General features: G+C 36.0%; 3 protein-coding genes across 3 annotated transcripts; all 3 read right to left on the bottom strand.

The window, feature by feature from the left end:
* Nucleotides 1-259: 259 nt before the first annotated feature.
* On the bottom strand, nucleotides 260-6,324 carry LOC139884599 (uncharacterized). Its single transcript, XM_071868614.1, has 5 exons — nucleotides 3,624-6,324; nucleotides 3,283-3,528; nucleotides 2,991-3,119; nucleotides 1,508-1,520; nucleotides 260-1,256 (listed from the first exon to the last, which is right to left on the bottom strand). The coding sequence occupies exons 1-5, from the start codon at nucleotides 6,322-6,324 to the stop codon at nucleotides 260-262; spliced, it is 4,086 nt and encodes a 1,361-aa protein (XP_071724715.1).
* A 7,562-nt stretch (nucleotides 6,325-13,886) lies between these two features.
* LOC139884600 (uncharacterized) lies at nucleotides 13,887-14,507 on the bottom strand. The gene has a single exon (XM_071868616.1). It carries the CDS (start codon nucleotides 14,505-14,507, stop codon nucleotides 13,887-13,889), a length of 621 nt encoding a protein of 206 aa, XP_071724717.1.
* A 173-nt stretch (nucleotides 14,508-14,680) lies between these two features.
* LOC139884601 (uncharacterized) lies at nucleotides 14,681-15,454 on the bottom strand. Its single transcript, XM_071868617.1, has 2 exons — nucleotides 15,318-15,454; nucleotides 14,681-15,215 (listed from the first exon to the last, which is right to left on the bottom strand). The coding sequence occupies exons 1-2, from the start codon at nucleotides 15,452-15,454 to the stop codon at nucleotides 14,681-14,683; spliced, it is 672 nt and encodes a 223-aa protein (XP_071724718.1).
* Nucleotides 15,455-20,966: the final 5,512 nt, after the last annotated feature.

A 20,966-nucleotide genomic window follows, 5' to 3' on the forward strand; every position in this document is an offset into this window, starting at 1 on the left:
AAAATCAGTTTCTGTCAGTATTTACTGATTCGGCTTTTGCAGAAGAATGACGAGGAGGAGGAAGAAGAAGGAGAACGAGAAAAGCATTTGCAAAAGAACAATTCCTCTGATTCGGCTTTTTAAAGGACAAATTATCGTTCTCGACATGCAACCTGAGCGAGAAGAGTCTCCTCCTGGCTCCGAATCCAACAAAAACAACAGTATGATTAGATTGATACATGATGCCACACACAAATTCCTCAACCACCAGCAACGCCTTTTAATGACTTCCTGCTCCGAGAAAAGCTCGTCCAGTAGTCAGGCACCACCTGGAGCATGAATGCAAAGTGTTGTCAATGATGTCAGCAACAGTCATCCTCCAGATACTTCGACAGCGGGATAGACTCTTGTTTTCAGGTCTACGCTGGAATTGCAAATGGTAAGCGGAATACCTCCGGTAAATTTGATTATCAGCCACACTAAACCACTTGAGATTTGGAAGAGTTGTGCCTATGCCCACAGGAAGACGCCCGTGTAATTCATTCTCTCCGACATCAAAATTAGTAATAGATGAAATATTGAATATCAAGGGAGGAACAATACCAGATAATCTATTTATGGCCACAGCGAAAATTTTCATGTTTTTTAGGTTGCCAAGAGAATCAGGGATAGCACCAGTCAAGTGGTCGAGAGTCAGATCAAGATACTGCATACTTGTCAAGTTCCCAAATGAGGAAGGAATGCTTCCAGTTAGATAGTTTCTTCGAGCATGAAATTTTTTGAGCCTCGATAAGGATCCAAATTCCATGGGAATTTCTCCTTCGAGATTGTTATAATGAAAAAAAGAAGACACGGGATTGGAGCACATAATGCACATTGATATATTGGTGGGAATATTTCCAGTAAATGAATTATTGTCTAAAATTAAATACTTTAACCTCCTCAAGTGACCAATCTGCGAAGGGATTCTGCCAGTGAAGCTGTTGTTTGTAAGCCACAACTCGTTGAGAAAGCTCATATTGCCAATGTATGGAGAGAGTGAGCCAGACAGTTTGTGAGAGGTTAGGTTTAAACTGACGACTCGTTGGCGGTGGCGATGACTGCAGGTGACTCCATGCCATTGGCAGAAATGAGTAGTACGGTTCCATGAACTCATCACTCCAAATGGATCATCCGTTATTTTGTTTCTAAATTCAATCAGAGCTTCATGGTCTGTCTTGTTGCCATTAGCTGTGCATGTCGAACATAAGGATGCAAGAAGGAGTGTTGAGTAGAAGCTATATTTGGATGAGAGAAACATATTGATAATCGTAATACAAGTATTAATTGTGTTTTCATTTGCTGATTTCTATAAGTTGAAGATTAAGTGTGAGGATTAAAAAAGTTAAATGAATGCCTGATGACAGACGTGTAAACATTTAACACGTAAATAATAGCCCTAACAAGGATCAATTGTGGCGTTAGAACTCAGAATTAGCAAGAGCAAACTTCCCCCAGCCCTCCCATTAAGCATTTAACACATATATACCTTTGAGATAGTACTATAATAGTATATTTTAAATATTTCAAAAAAAAAAAAAAAGTAAATGTGGGACCAGTCACCAAACCAATATACTGCCCAGGAATTTCCCTTTTCATTTGAAAAGAGACAATATTACTGCCCAATCAAATCCGATCCAATCCTGGAAATACACAATTTTTTACTTGCGTACATCATCATCCTTTTGACTTAAGACCATGGTCCATAATGTTGAGTATAAAAAATGAGTTTCTGAAACAACGGAATTTAAATATATAGCTTCGGAGAATTAATCATTTTCGATAGCACTAAAAATTCAAATTGCAAATACTACTCGAGCAATAATGAGAAGTAGAACAAGAAATACAGAGCTCAAACCACTTTCAAGATATAAATTAAGAGGAAGAAATTATCAAATATCTTCGTAATATCCTAGAGGAATTCCTAACATACTAGAACAGTGCAAATAAGTACGTACAAATCAAGCTTTTCTAATGGCCAACAACTAATTAATTAAACCGTCTCTAAAAACCTTACAAACTAGGTAAAATAGGTAAAATCATGTGGTCCTGATTCTTATTTACCGCCTCAATCATTTTCCTACAATCTTCCAATTTTTCACCTTCCTTCAATCCTAGCTAGACTAGATAATAGTACTTATAAACTGACAGTAAAACATTGTTGCTTGCTTGAGAGAGAAGCATGACGGACAAACTCAACCACAATCTTCTAACAGGGGTACTTTCCTCCATTAGATATCAGCCAGAACGTTTACCTCTCAAAGTCAAGGATGCAAAAGGAAATTAATATGGATATTTTGGTTCTGGCCTAATAATAATAGCAGAATGTATGTTTTGGAGGGAGTTGCAACATGCATACAGAACATGAAATTGCAGGCTGGTGATATAGGTAAATTAAGTGATCTTAGAGTTATCAATTGTCATAATAGTGTTGCTAGGAAATTCGGCTGGGTTTCATACAATAGATTTTTTCTTTCTTTCTTGGCTATAGTTGTAAGATTCATTGGGTTCAATGTGAAGATTGTTCAAAGTGGCGCAAAGTGCCTGGTGATACTTTTCTTCCTAGTAAATGGACATGTTCAAATAACTCGTATGATCTAGAGAGGTATGGTCGAGGACTCCAATTCTAAACAAGTTAGGAACTTTATACAATTAAATAGTAAGTAATTTATATGTTTGTTTGGTTCCCAATCAGGTCCTCGTGTTCAGCACCTCAGGATTTGTCATTAGAGGAGCTTAAAGATCTTCTGCTACTTCATTGCAATTCAAAGAAGATGAAAGGTGTGAAACAAGAGATGGAACATCATATGAGTTCAGGCAACTGATTTCTTTTTTTCTGAAGTTAAAAGTTCAACTTTTATTCAAACTGATTCTGGTCCAGTCTGACAAATGAAGATACAGAGTCTGGCAAATTGTAGGACAGCTAATGCATGAGAAACTTTATTTATATTTCAAAGTGAACCCAGAAATACCAAACTGTCTTGCTAACTGGAGAGCTTGCCTGGCAGCCAAAGCCTTTGCACTAAGGGCCGCCTCTGCAGCAAGCAGCACTCCAGCCACAGCTGCAAGAGTCAGCCACATAGAAAATACTAATAAACATTCTGAATAGGAAATTCAAACACACAAATAATCATATTTTTTAGGATAAAAAGACCATTACAAAGAAAAGAAAGTGGCTCAAGTTTTAATTGAGAAATTTGTCTCTAATTGAACAAAGTTCAGTTACTACCCTGCTCATATTAATCCTCTCTCTAGGAAATTCACTAGAGCAAGAGATTCCAATTTGGAGCACTGACGTCAAGCAAGTCAAAGCTCTTTCATCAACGCGAAGACTAGGATCCACTATCTCAGCCACATTGCTCGGGAACGCTACCATCACATACTTTCGAAGATTTAAACCTTCTTTGAACATATCATCAGTAGGGCACTTTGCGGTGAACAGTTCTAGAACTATTATGCCGAAGCTGTAAACGTCACCAGTAGTCGTCACTTCACTTCCAACACCATACTCTAAAAGTTTAACATTATATATTAACCTTTTTTTTGTAAAAAATATCCGAGGAAACATAATGAAAAATGTTTTAAATTTATTTATTTTTCCTAACCTGGAGGAGCATAACCAATGGTTCCTCTAACTCCGATTGAGCTTGATTCATTAGACGTGGAGGATTCAATTTCTCTGAACAAGAACTTAGAGAGACCAAAATCTCCGACATGTGCAATCATGTCATTATCGAGGAGAACATTACTTGGCTTGAGATCACAATGAACTATCGGTGTCCCACAGAGATGATGTAAATACTCCAATGCACAAGCAACATCAATGACAATGTTTAGCCTCTGAACGAAATCAAGACTAGTTGTTCTCCTATGCAATTCATCGTTTCCTCCTGGTGCTGGATGCAACAAGTCATCCAAACTCCCATTCGCCATGAACTCGAAAACCAGAGCTTTGAAATCGTTCCCCTGATAATCAACACTTGCACATGCAGTCAACACTCTTACTAGATTTCGATGTTTGATTCTCTTTAAGGCCTCACACTCTGCAATAAAACTCCTGGAAGCTCCCTTGTTCGAGAGGCTCACTACTTTAACAGCAACAATAGTTCTCCCTCCTGCATTATTTTGATCATGTATGCTGCCTTTGTATACGCAACCAAATCCACCTCGAGCTATTAAATTTTCTGAGGAGAATCCATTTGTGGCTTTCAATAGATCTTGATAAGAAACTCTAAAGCCCGACTCTGCTATTCCTGAAGAGCTTGCAGTAGGATTACTCCTTCTTTTCTTCCTCAACCATATGATAATGAAGCAAAATAGGATCAGAGCTAATCCCGAAAGGACGGAGGCAATAGAAATAATCAATTTGTATCTCTCCCCCATTTTAGATGTTTTGAAAATGCATTTAGGTAGATGAAGTTGGGGTATGCCACCACAAAGCTTAACATTACCTTTGACGGAAACTCCACTAAAATTTGTAAAAATACCTTTGATTGGTACCTCGCCATTGAAGTTATTGTAGGACAGGTTCAGACTATACAATGAGGTAAAATCAGCAAGAAATTCTGGTACTGTACCTGAAAAGTTGTTATGAGAAAGATCTAGTTCTAGGAGAGCTTTAACAGAACTCAATGCTTTAGGAATTACTCCTCGGAAAAGATTTCCACTCATCCGTAAGATTTCTAGACTTGAACAATCCCCAATATTGGGTGGTATCTCACCTGTTAACATATTGTTAGACAAATCTAGTTCTCCGAGATTCTTTAATTGTCCTATCTCACTTGGAAGGGGACCCGTGAGACGGTTTTGTGCTAGACCTAAGTATATTGATAGGGATGAGAGTTTGAAAATTTCTACGGGTATTGAACCACTGAGATGGTTGTTTGAAACATCAAGGAAAAGTAAAGTTTTACAACTTCCGAGGCTAGAGGGAATGATGCCTTGAAGAATGTTATTTGACAAAGAGAGTTTGGTTAGCTTTGTCAGATTTCTAAGAGATGATGGAATGAGGCCGGAGAAATTGTTGTTTTCCATATTTAGAAATTGTAGACTTGAAAGCTTTCCATTACCAGGGGGGATCTGTCCAGAGAGTTGGTTGCTCGAGACGTCTAAAGTGCTCAAGTTTATGAGATTTTGTATTCCATCAGGGATTCTTCCAGATATATGATTTTCATATAGAGAGAAAAAATTGAGCTGAATTGAAAGGTTGCCGATGCATTCTGGTAAGATCCCTCCGAAATTATTGTAACCCATCTCAATTTTTTCTAAAATGGTGGCATTAGTCAAAGAGCAGAGAAAGCTAAGATCATCTTTTAATCCCTTGCTTCCAAGATTATTAGAAAAAATGGTAAAAATTCTGAGATGCTTGAGATTTCCCACAAAATTAGGGACGTTCCCACTGAACTGGTTTGTTGAAAATTGTAGTAACTCTGCACTGGAGAGATTGCAAATGGTTAGCGGAATACCTCCTGTAAATTGATTATCACCCACACTAAACCACTCGAGATTTGGAAGAGTAGTGCCGATACCCACAGGAAGACGCCCGTGTAATTCATTAACTCCGACATCAAATTTAGTAATAGATGAAATATTGAATATCGAGGGAGGAAAGCTACCAGATAATCTATTTCCGAACACAGAGAAATATTCCATGTTTTTAAGTCGATCAAGAGAATCAGGGATAGCACCAGTCAAGTGGTTGCTTGTCAGTTCAAGAATTTGAAGAGTTGTCAAATTCCCAAAAGAGGAAGGAATGCTTCCAGTTAGATTGCTTTGGTAAGCATGAAATGCCTCGAGCCTTGACAAGGATCCGAAATCCATTGGAATATCTCCTTCCAGATTGTTTAAAGAAAAATAAGCAATCACAAGATTGGAGCACATTGATATATTGGTGGGAATTTTTCCAGTAAATGAGTTATTGTATAAAGATAAAAACTTTAACCTCCTCAAGTGACCAATCTGCGAAGGGATGCTGCCAGTGAAGCTGTTGTTTGTAAGCGACAAGTAGTTGAGAAAGCTCATATTACCGATGTATGGAGAGAGTAATCCAGACAGTTCGAGAGAGCTTAGTTCTAAACTGACGACCCGTTGACGGTGACGACGACTGCAGGTGACGCCATGCCATTGGCAGAAATGAGTTGTATGGTTCCATGAACTCATCACTCCAAATGGATCATCCGTTATTTTGTTTCTAAAGTCGATCAGAGCTTCAAGGTCTGTCTTGTTGCCTATGGCAGTGCAAGTTGAACATAAGGCTGCAAGAAGAATGAGTGTTGAGTAGAAGCTATATTTGGATGAGAGAGTCATACTGATAATGTTATGAGAGAAACATGTCGAGTAGAAGCTATAATTGTATCATTTCTATTATTTATTTAACTTGATTAAACAAGCTATATGAGTTGTATGTAATGAATTGGCTATATGAGTTGTATGTAATGAATTTTTGTATTATTTCTGATGATCTTTGAAGATTTCAAAGGGAGTGATGGTCAACTCAAACTGGCGTTTCCTACAAAATAATTTAATCTAATAAGTAAAACCTGGAGCAGTCGTACCGGCGCTAGTCATCACCGTCGGATCGTTATAGGCCTCACCTAAGCATACCAATTTAATATATACTGCTACTTCCGTCTCAAAAATACATGATATTTTAATTTTTATAATATGTATAATTTACACTTACCATAAAAATCAAAACATTATGTATTTTGAATCAGAAGTACTATATATATTAGTTTTAATGTATGGAAAATTATTTATATTATATTATCATAATTGTTGATGTTCACGTTTAGCTGTTCACAAAAGTATTGTACCCCAATTCCACCCAACTCAGTACTCACCCCTCTCTCTACTCCACATATGTCTTCTTCCCAAAATAAAATTCTGGAAAATCAGAATCCTATCTACCCATCATAAAATCATAATTCAATTGAAAAATCATGTTTGCTCAACTCAATTGCATATATTTATGATTAAAACACAATTAAACTTTTGAATCCAATCAAAAAACATTGTTAGGTTTGCTTCACAAGAGGCCTGAAACTTAGATCGAAAGCAAATAGTCAAACTGATTTACATACACAGAGAACAAAGCTGAAAGTAAACTCTTACATACAAATCAAAATCATTGTCGAATTCACCCACCGTCAATATCAAACGTATCATCGAAATTGAATTGCCTGGGATTATACAACTTCTGATTTTGAATTTCAAATTCTAAATTTATCCCTGCATCCTCCGAAAAACAGAAGGAGTTGTCGAAGACATAGGAGAATAGAGACAGAGAGCCATGATGATTGAAGAGTGGAAAAAGAGGAATTTTTTTTATTTTTTTTTTATTCCTAATTAATCCTGACCATTAGATTTGATACACATGAAATGGATGGTTTTAGATTTTTTAATATATAACTAGATATTTATCATGCATAATTCCGTTAAAACCAGGTAGTTTCGAGTGAATGATCAAATTATTTGATAATGAAATTTATTTAAAAAATATTCTTTCCATCTATTAATATATTTCTTTTAACTATTTTTTATACATTAAAAAAATATTTAATTAATATTAATGAAAATATATATTTTTTTTTAATATATAAAAAAATTAAAAAAAGATATGTTTTAATAGATAGAGAGACTATCAGACTAATAAAAAATATATATGGCCCGCGAAGGAGTTGATGGTGATTATGTGATGTAAGAAGTATATATATGCTCGCGTCGCGTGTAGTGGTACAAAATTGCCGATAAACTTAATTTACGTGTCATTTTCTACCTGAGACTTGAACTCACTAGACGTCACGTTAAGAAATTTAACGACGTTTGGTAACGATGAGGGCCTTTCAGATAATAAAGTAAAAGTATTGGGGTTGGAACGGATAAGAACAAAATTGGAATTGTTAAAACTAAAACCCATAATATAACGCTGACGTCACACTTTGGATGGTCAACAAACGATTAATTGACGGAAAAGAGTCAATAATATTTTTTTTTATTCTAATTAAAAAATTAAAACATAATAATAATATAATGTTTTCTGACAAAATTCTATCAATTATTTTTTTCTAATATAATAATTTTATTCCTAATTAATTTTTTATTTATTTATTATTAAAAAAAATATTTCTAATAAATTCATATATTCTTTTATTCTATTTCTAATTAAAACGGGTACATCTTCTTTTTTCTTATTCAAACGAGCATATTTATTTAAAAATTATTCCTTATTAAATTATAATATATATTATTTTTTTCTAATTTTTTCATTAAACTATTATTCCTCATAAAAATCGGAGAGATGATATTTTTGCTCGATGAAAAGGTTTTTTTTATTCTTATAATATTTATGATGTAGAATTTCTTATAAGTTTTTTTAATGTACGGAGTATCTAACAAATTTATTTTTTTGTATATTCTTTATTGTGTGTAGCATGTTCGCATTCAAGCGACAATTTAAAATGATTTTTTTACAAAATATAGACAACAAATAAGTGAAGGCGAAGTATATAACTTCCAAAATTTGTTGTTGACTGCATCTACCAATTTATCAATATAGTTAAAATTATTGTAAATCAATATAAATTGGTCTTCTTGAAAGATGAAAAGTATCATATTCTTTTGGTCGAATTAATTATACGATTTATTTACTATATGTTTAAAGATATAAACTTCCCGTCTAATGGACAGTCCCTACCGACTTGTTATGTTATAAAAGCAGGAGGTTTAAATAATTTTGGAATTAAGAGAGGGATAATCTTGTGTTAAGATTAACTCGAGGGATTAAAATATTTTACCTGGCAAATAACTGCACCATGATGTTTGAAACAAATTCCTCCATTGCTAAATAATACTAATACACTTCCTGTCATTTAGAAAAATACAGTCAATTAAGAGAACACTAAATTAATGTCTAGGAACAGATAATCAAGAATCATCTCAGCTTTTACCTTTAGGACGGATGGAGCAAAGAAAATGACCGAAATAATTGACGGATGAGGATTTATCTTTAACATCCCAAGTCGCAACTTTAGAAAAAAGATTCATCAGCAAAGCTTTCCGAAACAAAAGTCCCCGTCCTCGAATAAGTCAAACAAATGGACTTTAGCATCAGATCTTCATCAGCAGGAAAGAATCCATGGTTTAGATTTCCACATTTAGCATACATATTAATCAGTGCATTCCCCACTGGAATGTTCGCTTCCAGTCCTAGCTTGAGGACACAGACATTGATCTGTTTGACTGTTTCCCCTGCACTTGGGCAGAAAGTGAAGAACACATTGGCAAGATTTCTAACATAGTTGCCACATTAGGCATTGCCAACGACAAGGTCTAAATCAAATGCCAATTTTGTTATATCTGAGTGGAATTTTCTTCCCAGTTCAAGGTTTAATGACTGAGTAGGCAAAGATAAGAGCATGACATAAGTGACATAATCAGGTACAAACTGATTAGGAAATTAGAAGACAGAAATAATCATATTTTTAAGCTTAAAGACATTACAAAGAAAAGAAAGTGTCTCAAGTTTTAATTAAGAAATTTGTCTCTAGTTGAACAAAATTCAGTTACTACCCTGCTCATATTATTCCTCTCTCTCGGAAATTCACTGGAGCAAGAGATTCCGATTCGTAGCAATGACGTCAAGCAAGCCAAAGCTCTTTCGTTAACACGAAGACTAGGATCCACTATCTCAGCCACATTGCTCGGAAATGCTACCATCACATACTTCTATAGATTTAAACCTTCTTTGAACATATCATCTGTAGGGCGCTTTCCGGTGAACAGTTCTAGAACTATTATGCCGAAACTGTAAACATCACCAGTGGTCGTCACTTCATTTCCAACACCATACTCTACAAGTTCAACATCGTATATAAACATTTTTATTGGGAAAAATATCCAACACCATACTCTACAAGTTTAACATTATATATTAGTAGCATTTTTTTTGAATAAATATATGAGGAAACATAATGAAAAATGATTTAAATTTAATTATTTCAATATATATAAATAAAATTGGCAAACCTGGAGGAGCATAACCAATGGTTCCTCTAACTCCGATTGAGCTTGATTCAGTAGACGTGGAGGATTCAATTTATTTGAACAAGAACTTAGAGAGACCAAAATCTCCGACGTGCGCGATCATATCATTATCGAGGAGAACATTACTTGGCTTGAGATCACAATGAACTATCGGTGTCTCACAGAGATGATGTAAATACTCCAGTGCACAAGCGACATCAATGACAATGTTCATCGTCTGAATGAAATCAAGACTAGTTGTTCCCATTCGTTTTTCGTCATTTCCTCCTGGAGGTAGATGCAACATGTCATGCAAGCTCCCATTCGCCATGAACTAGAAAACAAAAGCTTTGAAATCGTTCCCCTGATAATCAACACTTGCACATGCACTCAAAACTCTAACGAGGTTTTGGTGTTTGATTCTCTTTAAGGCCTCACACTCTGCAATAAAACTCTTGGAAGCTCCCTTATTCCAGAGGCTCACGACTTTAACGGCAACAATAGTACTCCCTCCTGCATTATTTTGATTAGGTATGTTGCCTTTGTATACACATCCAAATCCACCTCGAGCTATTAAATTTTCTGAGGAGAATCCATTTGTGGCTTTCAATAGATCTTGATAAGAAACTCTAAAGTACGACTCTGCAATTCCCCAAGAGCTTGCAGTAGGATTACTTCTCCTTTTCTTCTTGAACCATACGATGATGAAGCAGAATAGTACGAGAGCTAATCCCGAAAGGCTGGAGGCAATGCAAATAATCAATTTGTATCTCTCCCCCATTTTAGATGTTTTAAAGATGCATTTAGGAAGATGAAGATGGGGTGTACCACCACAAAGCTTAACGTTACCTTTGACGGAAACTCCACTAAAATTTGTAAAAATACCTTTGATTGGTACCTTGCCATTGAAGTTATTGTAGGACAGGTTCAGACTATACAATGAGGTTAAATCAGAAAGAAATTCTGGTACTTCACCTGAAAAGTTGTTATGAGAAAGATCTAGTTCTCGGAGAGCTTTAACAGAACTCAATGTTTTAGGAATTATGCCTTGGAAAAGATTTCCACGTATCAGTAAGATTTCTAGACTTAAACAACTCCCAATATTTGGAGGAATCTCACTGTTAGCATATTGTTAGACAAATCTAGTTTTCCGAGATTCTTTAACTGCCCTATGTCACTTGGAAGGGGACCCGTGAGACGGTTTTGTGCTAGACTTATGTATATTGATATGGATGAGAGTTTGAAAATATCTACAGGTACCATTGATATGGTTGTATGAAACATCAAGGAGAAGTAAAGTTTTACAGCTTCCGAGGCTAGAAGGAATGATGCCTTGAAGAATGTTATTCGACAAATAGAGTTTGAGTAGCTTTGTTAGATTTCCAAGACATGATGGAATGAGGCCGGAGAAAGTATTATTTTCCACAATTAGACATTCTAAACTTGAAATCATTCCAATTCCAGCAGGGATCTGCCCAGAGAGTTTGTTGCTCGAGACGTCTAAAACGCTCAAGGTTATGAGATTTTGTATTCCATCTGGGATTCTTCCAGATATATGATTTTGTATTCCATCTGGCATTCTGGTAAGGTCCCTCCAAAATTATTGTTACCCATCTCAATTTCTTGTAAAATAGTGGCATTAGTCAAAGAGCAGAGAAAGCTAAGATCATCTTTTAATCCCCTGCTTCCAAGATTATTAGAAAAAATGGTAAAAATTCTGAGATGCTTGAGATTTCCCACAAAATTAGGGACGTTCCCACTGAACTGGTTCCCACCAAATTGAATTAGCTCTGCACTGGAGAGATTTCAAATGGTTACCGGAATACCTCCTGTAAATTGATTATCAGCCACACTAAACCACTTGAGATTTGGAAGAGTCGTGCCTATGCCCATAGGCAGACGCCCGTGTAATTCATTCTCTCCGACGTTAAATTCAGTAATAGATGAAATATTGAATGTCAAGGGAGGAACGATACCAGATAATCTATTTCCGAACACATCGAATATTTCCATGTTTTCAAGTCGACCAAGAGAATCAGGGATAGCACCAGTCAAGTGGTTGCTTGTCAGTTCAAGAATTTGAAGAGTTGTCAAATTCCCAAAAGAGGAAGGAATTGTTCCCTTTAGAATGTTACTACCAGCATAAAATTCCTCGAGGCTCGACAAGGATCCGAATTCCACTGGAATTTCTCCTTCCATATTGTTATGAGAAAAATAAGCATACACAAGATTGGAGCACATTGATATATTGTTGGGAATATTTCCAGTAAATGAGTTATTGTGTAAAGATAAATACTTCAACCTCCTCAAGTGACCAACCTGCGAAGGGATTCTGCCAGTGAAGCTGTTGTTTGTAAGCCGCAACTTATTAAGAAAGCTCATATTGCCAATGTATGAAGAGAGGGAGCCAGACAGTTTGAGAGAGGTTAGTTCTAAACTGACAACTCGTTGGCGGTGACAACGAGTGCAGGTGACTCCATGCCATTGGCAGAAATGAGTTGTATGGTTACATGAGCTCATCACACCAAATGGATCATCCCTTATTTTGTTTCTGAATTCAATAAGAGATTCAAGGTCTGTCTCGTTGCCATTAGCAATGCAAGTTGAACATAAGGCTGCAAGAAGGAGTGTCGAGTAGAAGCTATATTTGGATAAAAGAAACATATTGATAATTGTAATACAATGTCACAATAGTGACTTGGAATTACTATCTTTTCATTATATAGTCCTTAAGTACAGTATTTGTATTAGAATGGCCTTAGGCCCTTACTATAATGGGAATAGCCCAATATACTTTTTATATATACTGTAGTGATGGCATTGGACGGATTATCAAAATATTACAATACAAATTATCTTTCTTTCCTACTAAGAAACTCTCTTCTCTCTCGATCCTTCCTCTCTTCTCTATTCTTCAATCTTCTTCTTCTCCAATCACTCCTATCCAGTCATGATTGTGACATACACGTAATATTTATTTGACTTTTTAAACAAGCTATATATCAGGATGTAATGATTTTTTGTATGATTTCTGATGATCTTTGAAGATTAACAAGTATACGACAACAACGTTTACGAAGACGTTGACTTAGTCAACTCCAGCGAACAGTTAAAGCGAGTAGAACATCCACGAAGAAATTTGCTACAATAAAAAAATAGGCCCTACTAGAAAAATAATATTATTCGGTTTTCTTATCGAATCCAAATTAAGAATAACATAATTTTGTTATAGTCATTATCCGATCGATTTTATCAGCAATTAAAAATAATTGTTTTTAACATAATTAAGAAATGTCTTAACAGAGTGTGGAATAAATAAAATACTTTCACAGTTTTTCCACACTAACATGGGCATGGTCACATTTTTCTTCGGTTATGAAGACATCTGTTTTTATCTATCTGCTCGTTTGCTTAAAGATGGAATAATAATTCTTTTCCCACTTGACATCAACGCAGGACGGATCCAGGACTTGAAGTAGGGAGGGTCCCAAAAAAATTTAACTTTAACTATATCGATTTAAGTAATGTCTAATTTAAAATTTTGACATCATATATGGACATTAATTTCTTTCAACATATTTAAATAAATCGAACCAACAAAGCAATCCAATAGATTCAATTCTGAAATGCATTGAGGGATAAGATGCTAGACACATCAAAAGTTCACAACTGTCCATCAATTATCAAAGAAAAAAAATCCCCTATCGACTATCGCAGCATCATCACGTCAAAATTTAGGCCAACAATTTTTAAACATGCAAATAATCATAAAAGTACAACATCGTTAAAAATCCTAATCACAAATAGAAAAAGAGAATATACAAAAATATAATATATATATACCTCTATTTAAGTCGAGCACATCGTTCTTTCATATCCGCAAACTCATTGATAATAGAATCTGTATCAAACTCTTTAATCATCTTTTTCTCAATATAAGTGATCAAACAATCAACAAGAAACTCATATTCCATCTTATTTCTAAGTCTATTCTTCACAAGACTCATGGCCGAAAAAGACCTTTTGTTCGTAGCGGTCGAAACGGGAAGAGTCAATATCAAACGAATCAAACGATCAATCAAAGGATATGTCAATGACTTTCTTGTTTTTGTCAAGACTTGGCATAACTCCGAAATTGTCACAAGATTTCTAAATTCAGGATGTTCAGGGACATCAAGTTCATAATGTTGAGCTTGTATCTTGAGGTGAATCTTTTCTTGTTCGGTGAAGTCATCCGGATAAAATGTTTCAGCCAACTCACATATTTTTCCAATATCGAGACGCTGAAAATTATCTCGAGGATCCAAAGTTGAACTCAAAGTAAGCAATTTCACCATATTATCAGTGAATCTTCTATTAAGCTCTTGCAATTGAGTATCGAAACAAGCAGTGAACAAATTAACACGATAATGATGCTCCACAGAAACATGATCAACAAGTATACGGGTTCGACCCTTTCTCGGCATGTAAAGTGCATGATATCAGGAACATCAACGCCATGCTTGACACAAAATGATTTAACTTCTTTCAGAAAATTTTCCCAACCTGATTCCCTCATTTTTTGCATTAAAGTCTTGGTAGTAGATACTAAAGCCATAGCATTCAGTATGTCTTGATTTTTACCTTGCAAACCTTGACATTAATCATGACTAATACCCAACATATCTTTCATCAAATGCAAAAGAAAGACAAATTCAAACGTTGTAATAGCATCATACGCAGAAGTAGCCTCACCTCGAGTGGAGTAATTACCTTCTTCACTACATTTCTCAAGCACAACACAGGTAGAATGAAATAAACATATTAGGCTGCGTGCAGAATTTAAATAAGAGCCCCACCTAATATTACCTGCTCGTTGTAGAGTTCCAATCTGATTAAGCCCGCAACTTGTAGAAATCTCATTAGTCGCGAACATATTAGAAATATGTATTGCTTGAGCAGCCCTTAATTGATCGTGACGTTTAGAAGAAGCTGTCACAACATTCACAGTCATAGTAAGTTTTGAAAAAAATTGATATACTGGATTGACTTCTTTAGCTGATGACACAAGAGCTAATTGCAACCGGTGAGCAAGACAATGAACATAATGTGCGGATGGGCAATCTTTCAGAAATAATGCTTGTAGTCCATTCCATTCACCACGCATATTGTTGGCTCCATCATACCATTGTCCTCTAAGATTTTGAATATCCAGATTGTGTCAAGACAAAAGAGACTCAATTGCTTCTTTCAATGTCGAGGAACAAGTGTCCGGAACATGGATGAGGTCAAAGAACCTTTCTTGAACATAGTCGTGTTTATCCACAAACCTCAAGACTACTGCCATTTGTTCACGTTTAGATTCATCCCTAGCTTCGTCAATGAGTAAGCAAAACACAGAATCACCAATCTCTTCTCGGATTGCCGCACGCATTCTTCTACCGAAAATATATAAAATATCCTTTTGAACGGTTGGACATATATATTGAGCATTTTCTAAGACAACATCTTTAACACTCTGGTTATAAGAACCCAAAAGCTAGACCAACTGGATAAAGTTCTCTCTATTTAGAGATTCAATTCTTTCATCATTGCCTCTATATGAACATGCTTGAAAACCAAGCCATCGAATAGCATCTATAGAAGCCTTCAAACGTAAACGATTATTTGTGATTGTATCGTTTGCTTATGAACAATGTTTTCTAAATGACCAGATTGTGCCATTAAATCATCACAATATTGCACATAAATTTTATGGGGAGAGTTATGACCAAAACCTTCATGGCGTAAAAGAGAACAATTGTGCTTTGTTCGGCCATTTGCTTTCCTCCAATTCTTGAACCCCACTTCTGAAAATGCATTCTTTCCATATTTGTGAGTGTTGTCATTCGGGCTAAATAAGTAACAAGGCAAACAATATGCTGCATCTTTCATTGGTGAATACTCTAACCAATTTGGAAAGTTTTTAAACCAAAAAGATTGAAAATAGCACCGATGAGATGGTGGTTCGGAAGCTGGATACTTTATATTTGTTGGCCGATAAGGTCCTGCAGTGATATAAGCTCTATGAATTTCATCTCGCTGTTCAATAGGATATTTCCAAATTTGACGTCTTTTTTCAGGATCCTTTTCTAACAAAGAGATGTTAGCATCGTTTTTATTTCCATATACTCTTGGAACCTTTTTACGACACTGCTCAACCTGTTCTTCTTGCTCATTGTCAATTAATTCCTCACTAGATATGGAAATGGAGTTAGAAGGTTTATTAACTTCAAGGCTTACGGTAGCCGTAGCCTTCCCCTTCCAAAGAACATCAAGTCTGGCTGATGCTCATCCACATAATAAATGCACAAAAGAAGACACTATTCTCGAAGATATAACACAATGTTGAAAGTTTCATAATTGAAAAGATGTACACACTGACAAGGTTTAATAAATATGATTGAATGCGGATCCCCGGATGTGGATCTAGGATTCCACTACGGAAGAAAATTTTATGATATGATGACCATGCTGTCTTGGGAGAGTGACAGGATTAAAGTCGAGTGAAAAATCGAGAGAACTGCAAATGCTCAGTGGAAGCTGTCATAACTCATAAGAAATCATGAAGGTGAGTATGTTTGCCGAGTTGTTAGCAGTTTATGTTCGCGTCGATCTACTCTCACGCATACAATACATCCAGGTTACAATTCAAGTAGACAATGAGGATGTCTTAGAGCTGTTGAAGGCCATCCACAAGAATGTCAACATAGCAAGTCATCATTGCTGAAAAGTGCATAAAACCGTCACTATTCTCAAAGACAATCTAGAATCAGAAGTCACATCATTGAGAGAGGATGTACATGAGGTGAAAAAAGTCACGAGGGAGGTAAATGGTGTAGCGGATTAACTAGCAGAGTGGGCACATGATAGGGATTGGATGAGCGATTACATGGATCCTGATGACCTAGGTTTCCAAATTTGGTAAATCAACTGCACGAAGATATAAACGGCATAGTATGAGTGAAAAATAAGATTGTATAGAGAAATAATTAAGTACATTTTTCGAGATTTAGATTCTTCAAAGCTTTTTGGTTAAGTATATTCCTGTATTGTTTCCTTTTTTTGCTAAGAGATTTTATGTGAAACGTACAATCCCCAAGTAATGCACATTCATAAATGATCTCCTAAAGTATTACTTTTCTCCGGTCGTCTTTCTTCCGAGCTTTAATTACACATGTTGATCAAGTTGTTCTAAACAAGAACTTGGTAACTTTATTATATTTTGTATCTTGTACTTTTATTGCTCAACATTGTTACATTCAGATCTTCCATTTTACACTAGTAGTTGAAACACAATGTGGCAGATTGCTCATGTGGCAGGATTCTGCAACATTCAAACAACCAAACAAGTTTGATTTGTTCACCAAAACTGAAACTTGAGTTGCAAGAAACAGTTTATTCAAATTAAGAAAACATAATTAATATACCTTCCATTTTTGGTTTTCCCTCTGCTTCCACAGAAATCTCGTCAAATGAAAGATGAATTCCATCTGAACTTAATTTCACACGTCAGATGCGAGTGACCAAGGGCCATAAGTGGGTGCATGCTGATTTTGGAAAAATGTGATTTATCGTGCGTCTGAAGCAATCTAAAAGATCAAATCTTCCTAACCATACATAATACTGCCAAATAAAATCAAACAGATATACCCTTTGGTCAACTATATAACCTAGTGCATTTTTCCCTTTGAATATGTATAGACGACACATAATATGCGGTTTTGTAAAAAGATAAATCTTCTTAATAGCCCCCCATAAATCTTCCGATCGTGCTTAAGCATACATCCATATATGCTGTATTTGTGAATAGAAGATATATGATCCAATTTGTATATTTCTTATGTTTTGTAATGTAGATTTGCCACCTGTTATCCTATTCAGTTTGGCAAATCACTCCTGCTCTTTTCCTCTACAACTACTCCACTCACCAACTCCATGGAGCTCTTGAGGTTTGTTTCTTTTAATCCCTCTGTTTTTTATTGTAAATGAGTAGTATTTGATTCAGTCCCGTATCATGAATATATCAGAGTCATAGAAGTTTGAAACGATATTCTATCGATTGCTGTCATTGATTTACGTAAAATTCACACTACTATGAACTACATTAAATTGTATTTCTACTTTCTGTAGGCTGCAAGCTTTGGACGATCGAATATTGATCCATCAGCCTGTGGAATAAGAAATATAAATCATATCTTCCAGTTTCTGAATATACCATTGTTAAGATTGAACGTTAAATGAGTATTATGTTATTCTACACACTGTATTTGATTTTTTGGCTATGTATGTGTGTGAACATTTGGTTTTTTAAATTCTTTTGAAAGAAGAATCAGAATATAATGGAAAGATGGGCTGTAAGGATGATGTTCACCTTAGAAGATAATAGAAGAATTTAAAGCTAAAGATACAGTAGATCAAGAGAGAGATAGCCGAAGCTTGGAGAAGAAGAAAAGATGGCTACCCTATTACGAATATCGAACCAGAGGAGAGATAGATAGAAGGAAAATAGAGTAGATTGAGAGAGAGAGATAGCCGAAGCTTGGAGATGAAGAAAAGATAGCTACCCAAATATCGAACCAGGGGAGAGGGAGATTGAAGGAAGATAAGAGTAGATCGAGAGAGAGATAGCCGAAGCTTGGAGATGAAAAAAAGATCACTGCCCTATTACGAATATCGAACCAGAGGAGAGTGAGATTGAGAATGAGGGAGAAAGAGCCAAACAGCCATATCCGATTGCTGAAAGTGCACACTTGAACTGTGATTTTTGATGAGGTTTGCATTGTCGATGACAAATTGAATTGAGTGGGAAGGCTCCACTTATGTTCTACAAAATTTATCCACCTAGGCATATTTTTCAGGTATTACATACAATGGTTCACAACAGAAGGACATTGGCTTGTATCACACGGCTCTTGCTATGATAAAAAATAGGTTTATCATACAAGGAAAATTAAAAAGTAGAACCACAAATAACATATAATGGCAACTGTCCGAAGCTTTTTTTGAATACATCAAAACAATTGACTCCAAACATATAATATTCAGTAACTCTAAACATATATAATAGTATTAAATACAACGGGTGTTGGAATAGATGAAGAGGACTCTGCTTCAGCCTCAGCGTATAGATAATTTCTCAAATAATCTCATCTCCAGTGAAGGACACTTTGCTTTCTTTCTTCATTTTCTTTTTCATCTTCTTTCTCATCTTCTTTTTCATTTTTCGAGCGGAAGAGGATCCAGGGGGAAAACTTGTTGGAGCTCTATGTATTCCTCCTCCAGTTTTTGTACCACCTAGAGTTGTTGCCCATAACTGCATGCATCATTCATATGCTAAACAACAACTTTCAAAACAAAAAAGAGAGCCCAAGTTCATAATGTGTCAAAAGTCGAGAAGCACGAGGATTACCATATACTCATCTAGAGTAACAATATTTGCAACTGCACTCTTCTGCTTCAAAATATTTCCATCTGGACTCTTCTGCTTCGAAGTATTTCCAGATTTCACCTTTCGTCGTGATAATTAAGTTTCCAAACATGATAACTAATTAATACTGTTGCAAGCGAACTACAAAAAAAAAAAAAAAAAAAAAAAAAGAGAGAGATTCGAGCATCAGTTCACCCACAAAGAAACTGCGGATCGGTGTAGGCCAAATGGGAGCCATAACTGGGAAGACATCACGTTCTAAGAATAGACAGTTACGGCCCCTCTCCATAAAGCCGTTTTGGACCACCTTCATTTCCATTTCTTTAAGGTTGCACGACACGATGTCGTGATGTTTTCCAACAAGAATATAAACAATATCAGGATCATTTGGATCGATTGCTAGAGCAGTTAGAGTATATACATTACACCTTCTAATCTTCGTAACCCCCGACTGCCAAAGGTCACCCAATTGATGAAGATTCACATTGTGCACGAAACGCCACTCTGATCCAGAATTCAAATCCTTCATCTCCCAAACACATGCAGCAACATCAACTTCACAGTCATCATACGGTGTGTGACCATAGGTCAACTGAAAATATCACAAGAAACCTCTGCAAAGTCCAAGGACAGGTCTGCCTATAGGTGACGGGCTAGTTGGGACTCTAGCTGGGGATCTAGTTGTGTGCAGTATTGGGTGATCATCAATATCGTTTTGAGGATCGTAAATGCATATCTTTCTTTCTGAGTTATTGATCCAAAATCCCATCCCTTTATGAAGAATCAGGTTTTCAATTACTCTCCCAAGCATGATAAAGTATAGTCCTTGATCTGTCCCGTCAATGTTACAATCACTCCATTCAATAGTTTCAGAAGAAAATTCACGCACTATTGCATTGATTTTCATGGAACCGTTCTCCGTACAAAGATAGACGAACACAGCCCTATAGTTGTAGTGAGGCTTAACATCAACATGATCCCAATGTTGTCGTACATCATTCTTCACATACGAAATAAAAGGGTCGCAGACGAATCCTATCCAAACGTTCTCATAAGTACTCTCATTAGGAATCTCACAAGGAGTGGGGGGGAGGATAACATATCGCCTAGTGAGTGGGTTACATATGAAGTACTGTTCTCTTTTTCCGGATACCTCAATTTGACAAAATAGCAGGTCATTGCATGATGCCATCACACTAACATTACCTTGCATTCTAATCTGTTTAAGAAAAACAGGGAAGTAGTCTAATTGCATCTCAGGGGATTTGGGCACGAAGGGTGAAAAATTACATCTTTCAGGATTTCTAAGATTGATATGCTGATTTGCAAACCTGCTAATAAAACTAGTAGTAGGGATTTCGGAAGAAATTATGTCGTACCATTTTCTGCAAACAAGCTGGCAACGGAAGACTAATTTGGCTTGGGAAGTCTCCGGAAGACTTCGATCAGCAGATTCTCTGGGAGATCATTGATTTCT

The sequence above is a fragment of the Rutidosis leptorrhynchoides genome, unplaced genomic scaffold (assembly GCF_046630445.1).
Source record: "Rutidosis leptorrhynchoides isolate AG116_Rl617_1_P2 unplaced genomic scaffold, CSIRO_AGI_Rlap_v1 contig575, whole genome shotgun sequence".
Classification (NCBI taxonomy): Eukaryota; Viridiplantae; Streptophyta; class Magnoliopsida; order Asterales; family Asteraceae; genus Rutidosis; species Rutidosis leptorrhynchoides.

Coding starts and splice junctions, on each gene's coding strand:
- LOC139884599 (XM_071868614.1), bottom strand. CDS start 6,324: ATGACTCTCTCATCCAAATATAGCTTCTACTCAACACTCATTCTTCTT. Junction 3,529..3,623: donor CATTGGTTATGCTCCTCCAG/GTTAGGAAAAAT, acceptor TTAAACTTTTAG/AGTATGGTGTTGGAAGTGAA. Junction 3,120..3,282: donor AATTGGAATCTCTTGCTCTA/GTGAATTTCCTA, acceptor TTTCCTATTCAG/AATGTTTATTAGTATTTTCT.
- LOC139884600 (XM_071868616.1), bottom strand. CDS start 14,507: ATGCCGAGAAAGGGTCGAACCCGTATACTTGTTGATCATGTTTCTGTG.
- LOC139884601 (XM_071868617.1), bottom strand. CDS start 15,454: ATGCGTGCGGCAATCCGAGAAGAGATTGGTGATTCTGTGTTTTGCTTA. Junction 15,216..15,317: donor CACGACTATGTTCAAGAAAG/GTTCTTTGACCT, acceptor TCAAAATCTTAG/AGGACAATGGTATGATGGAG.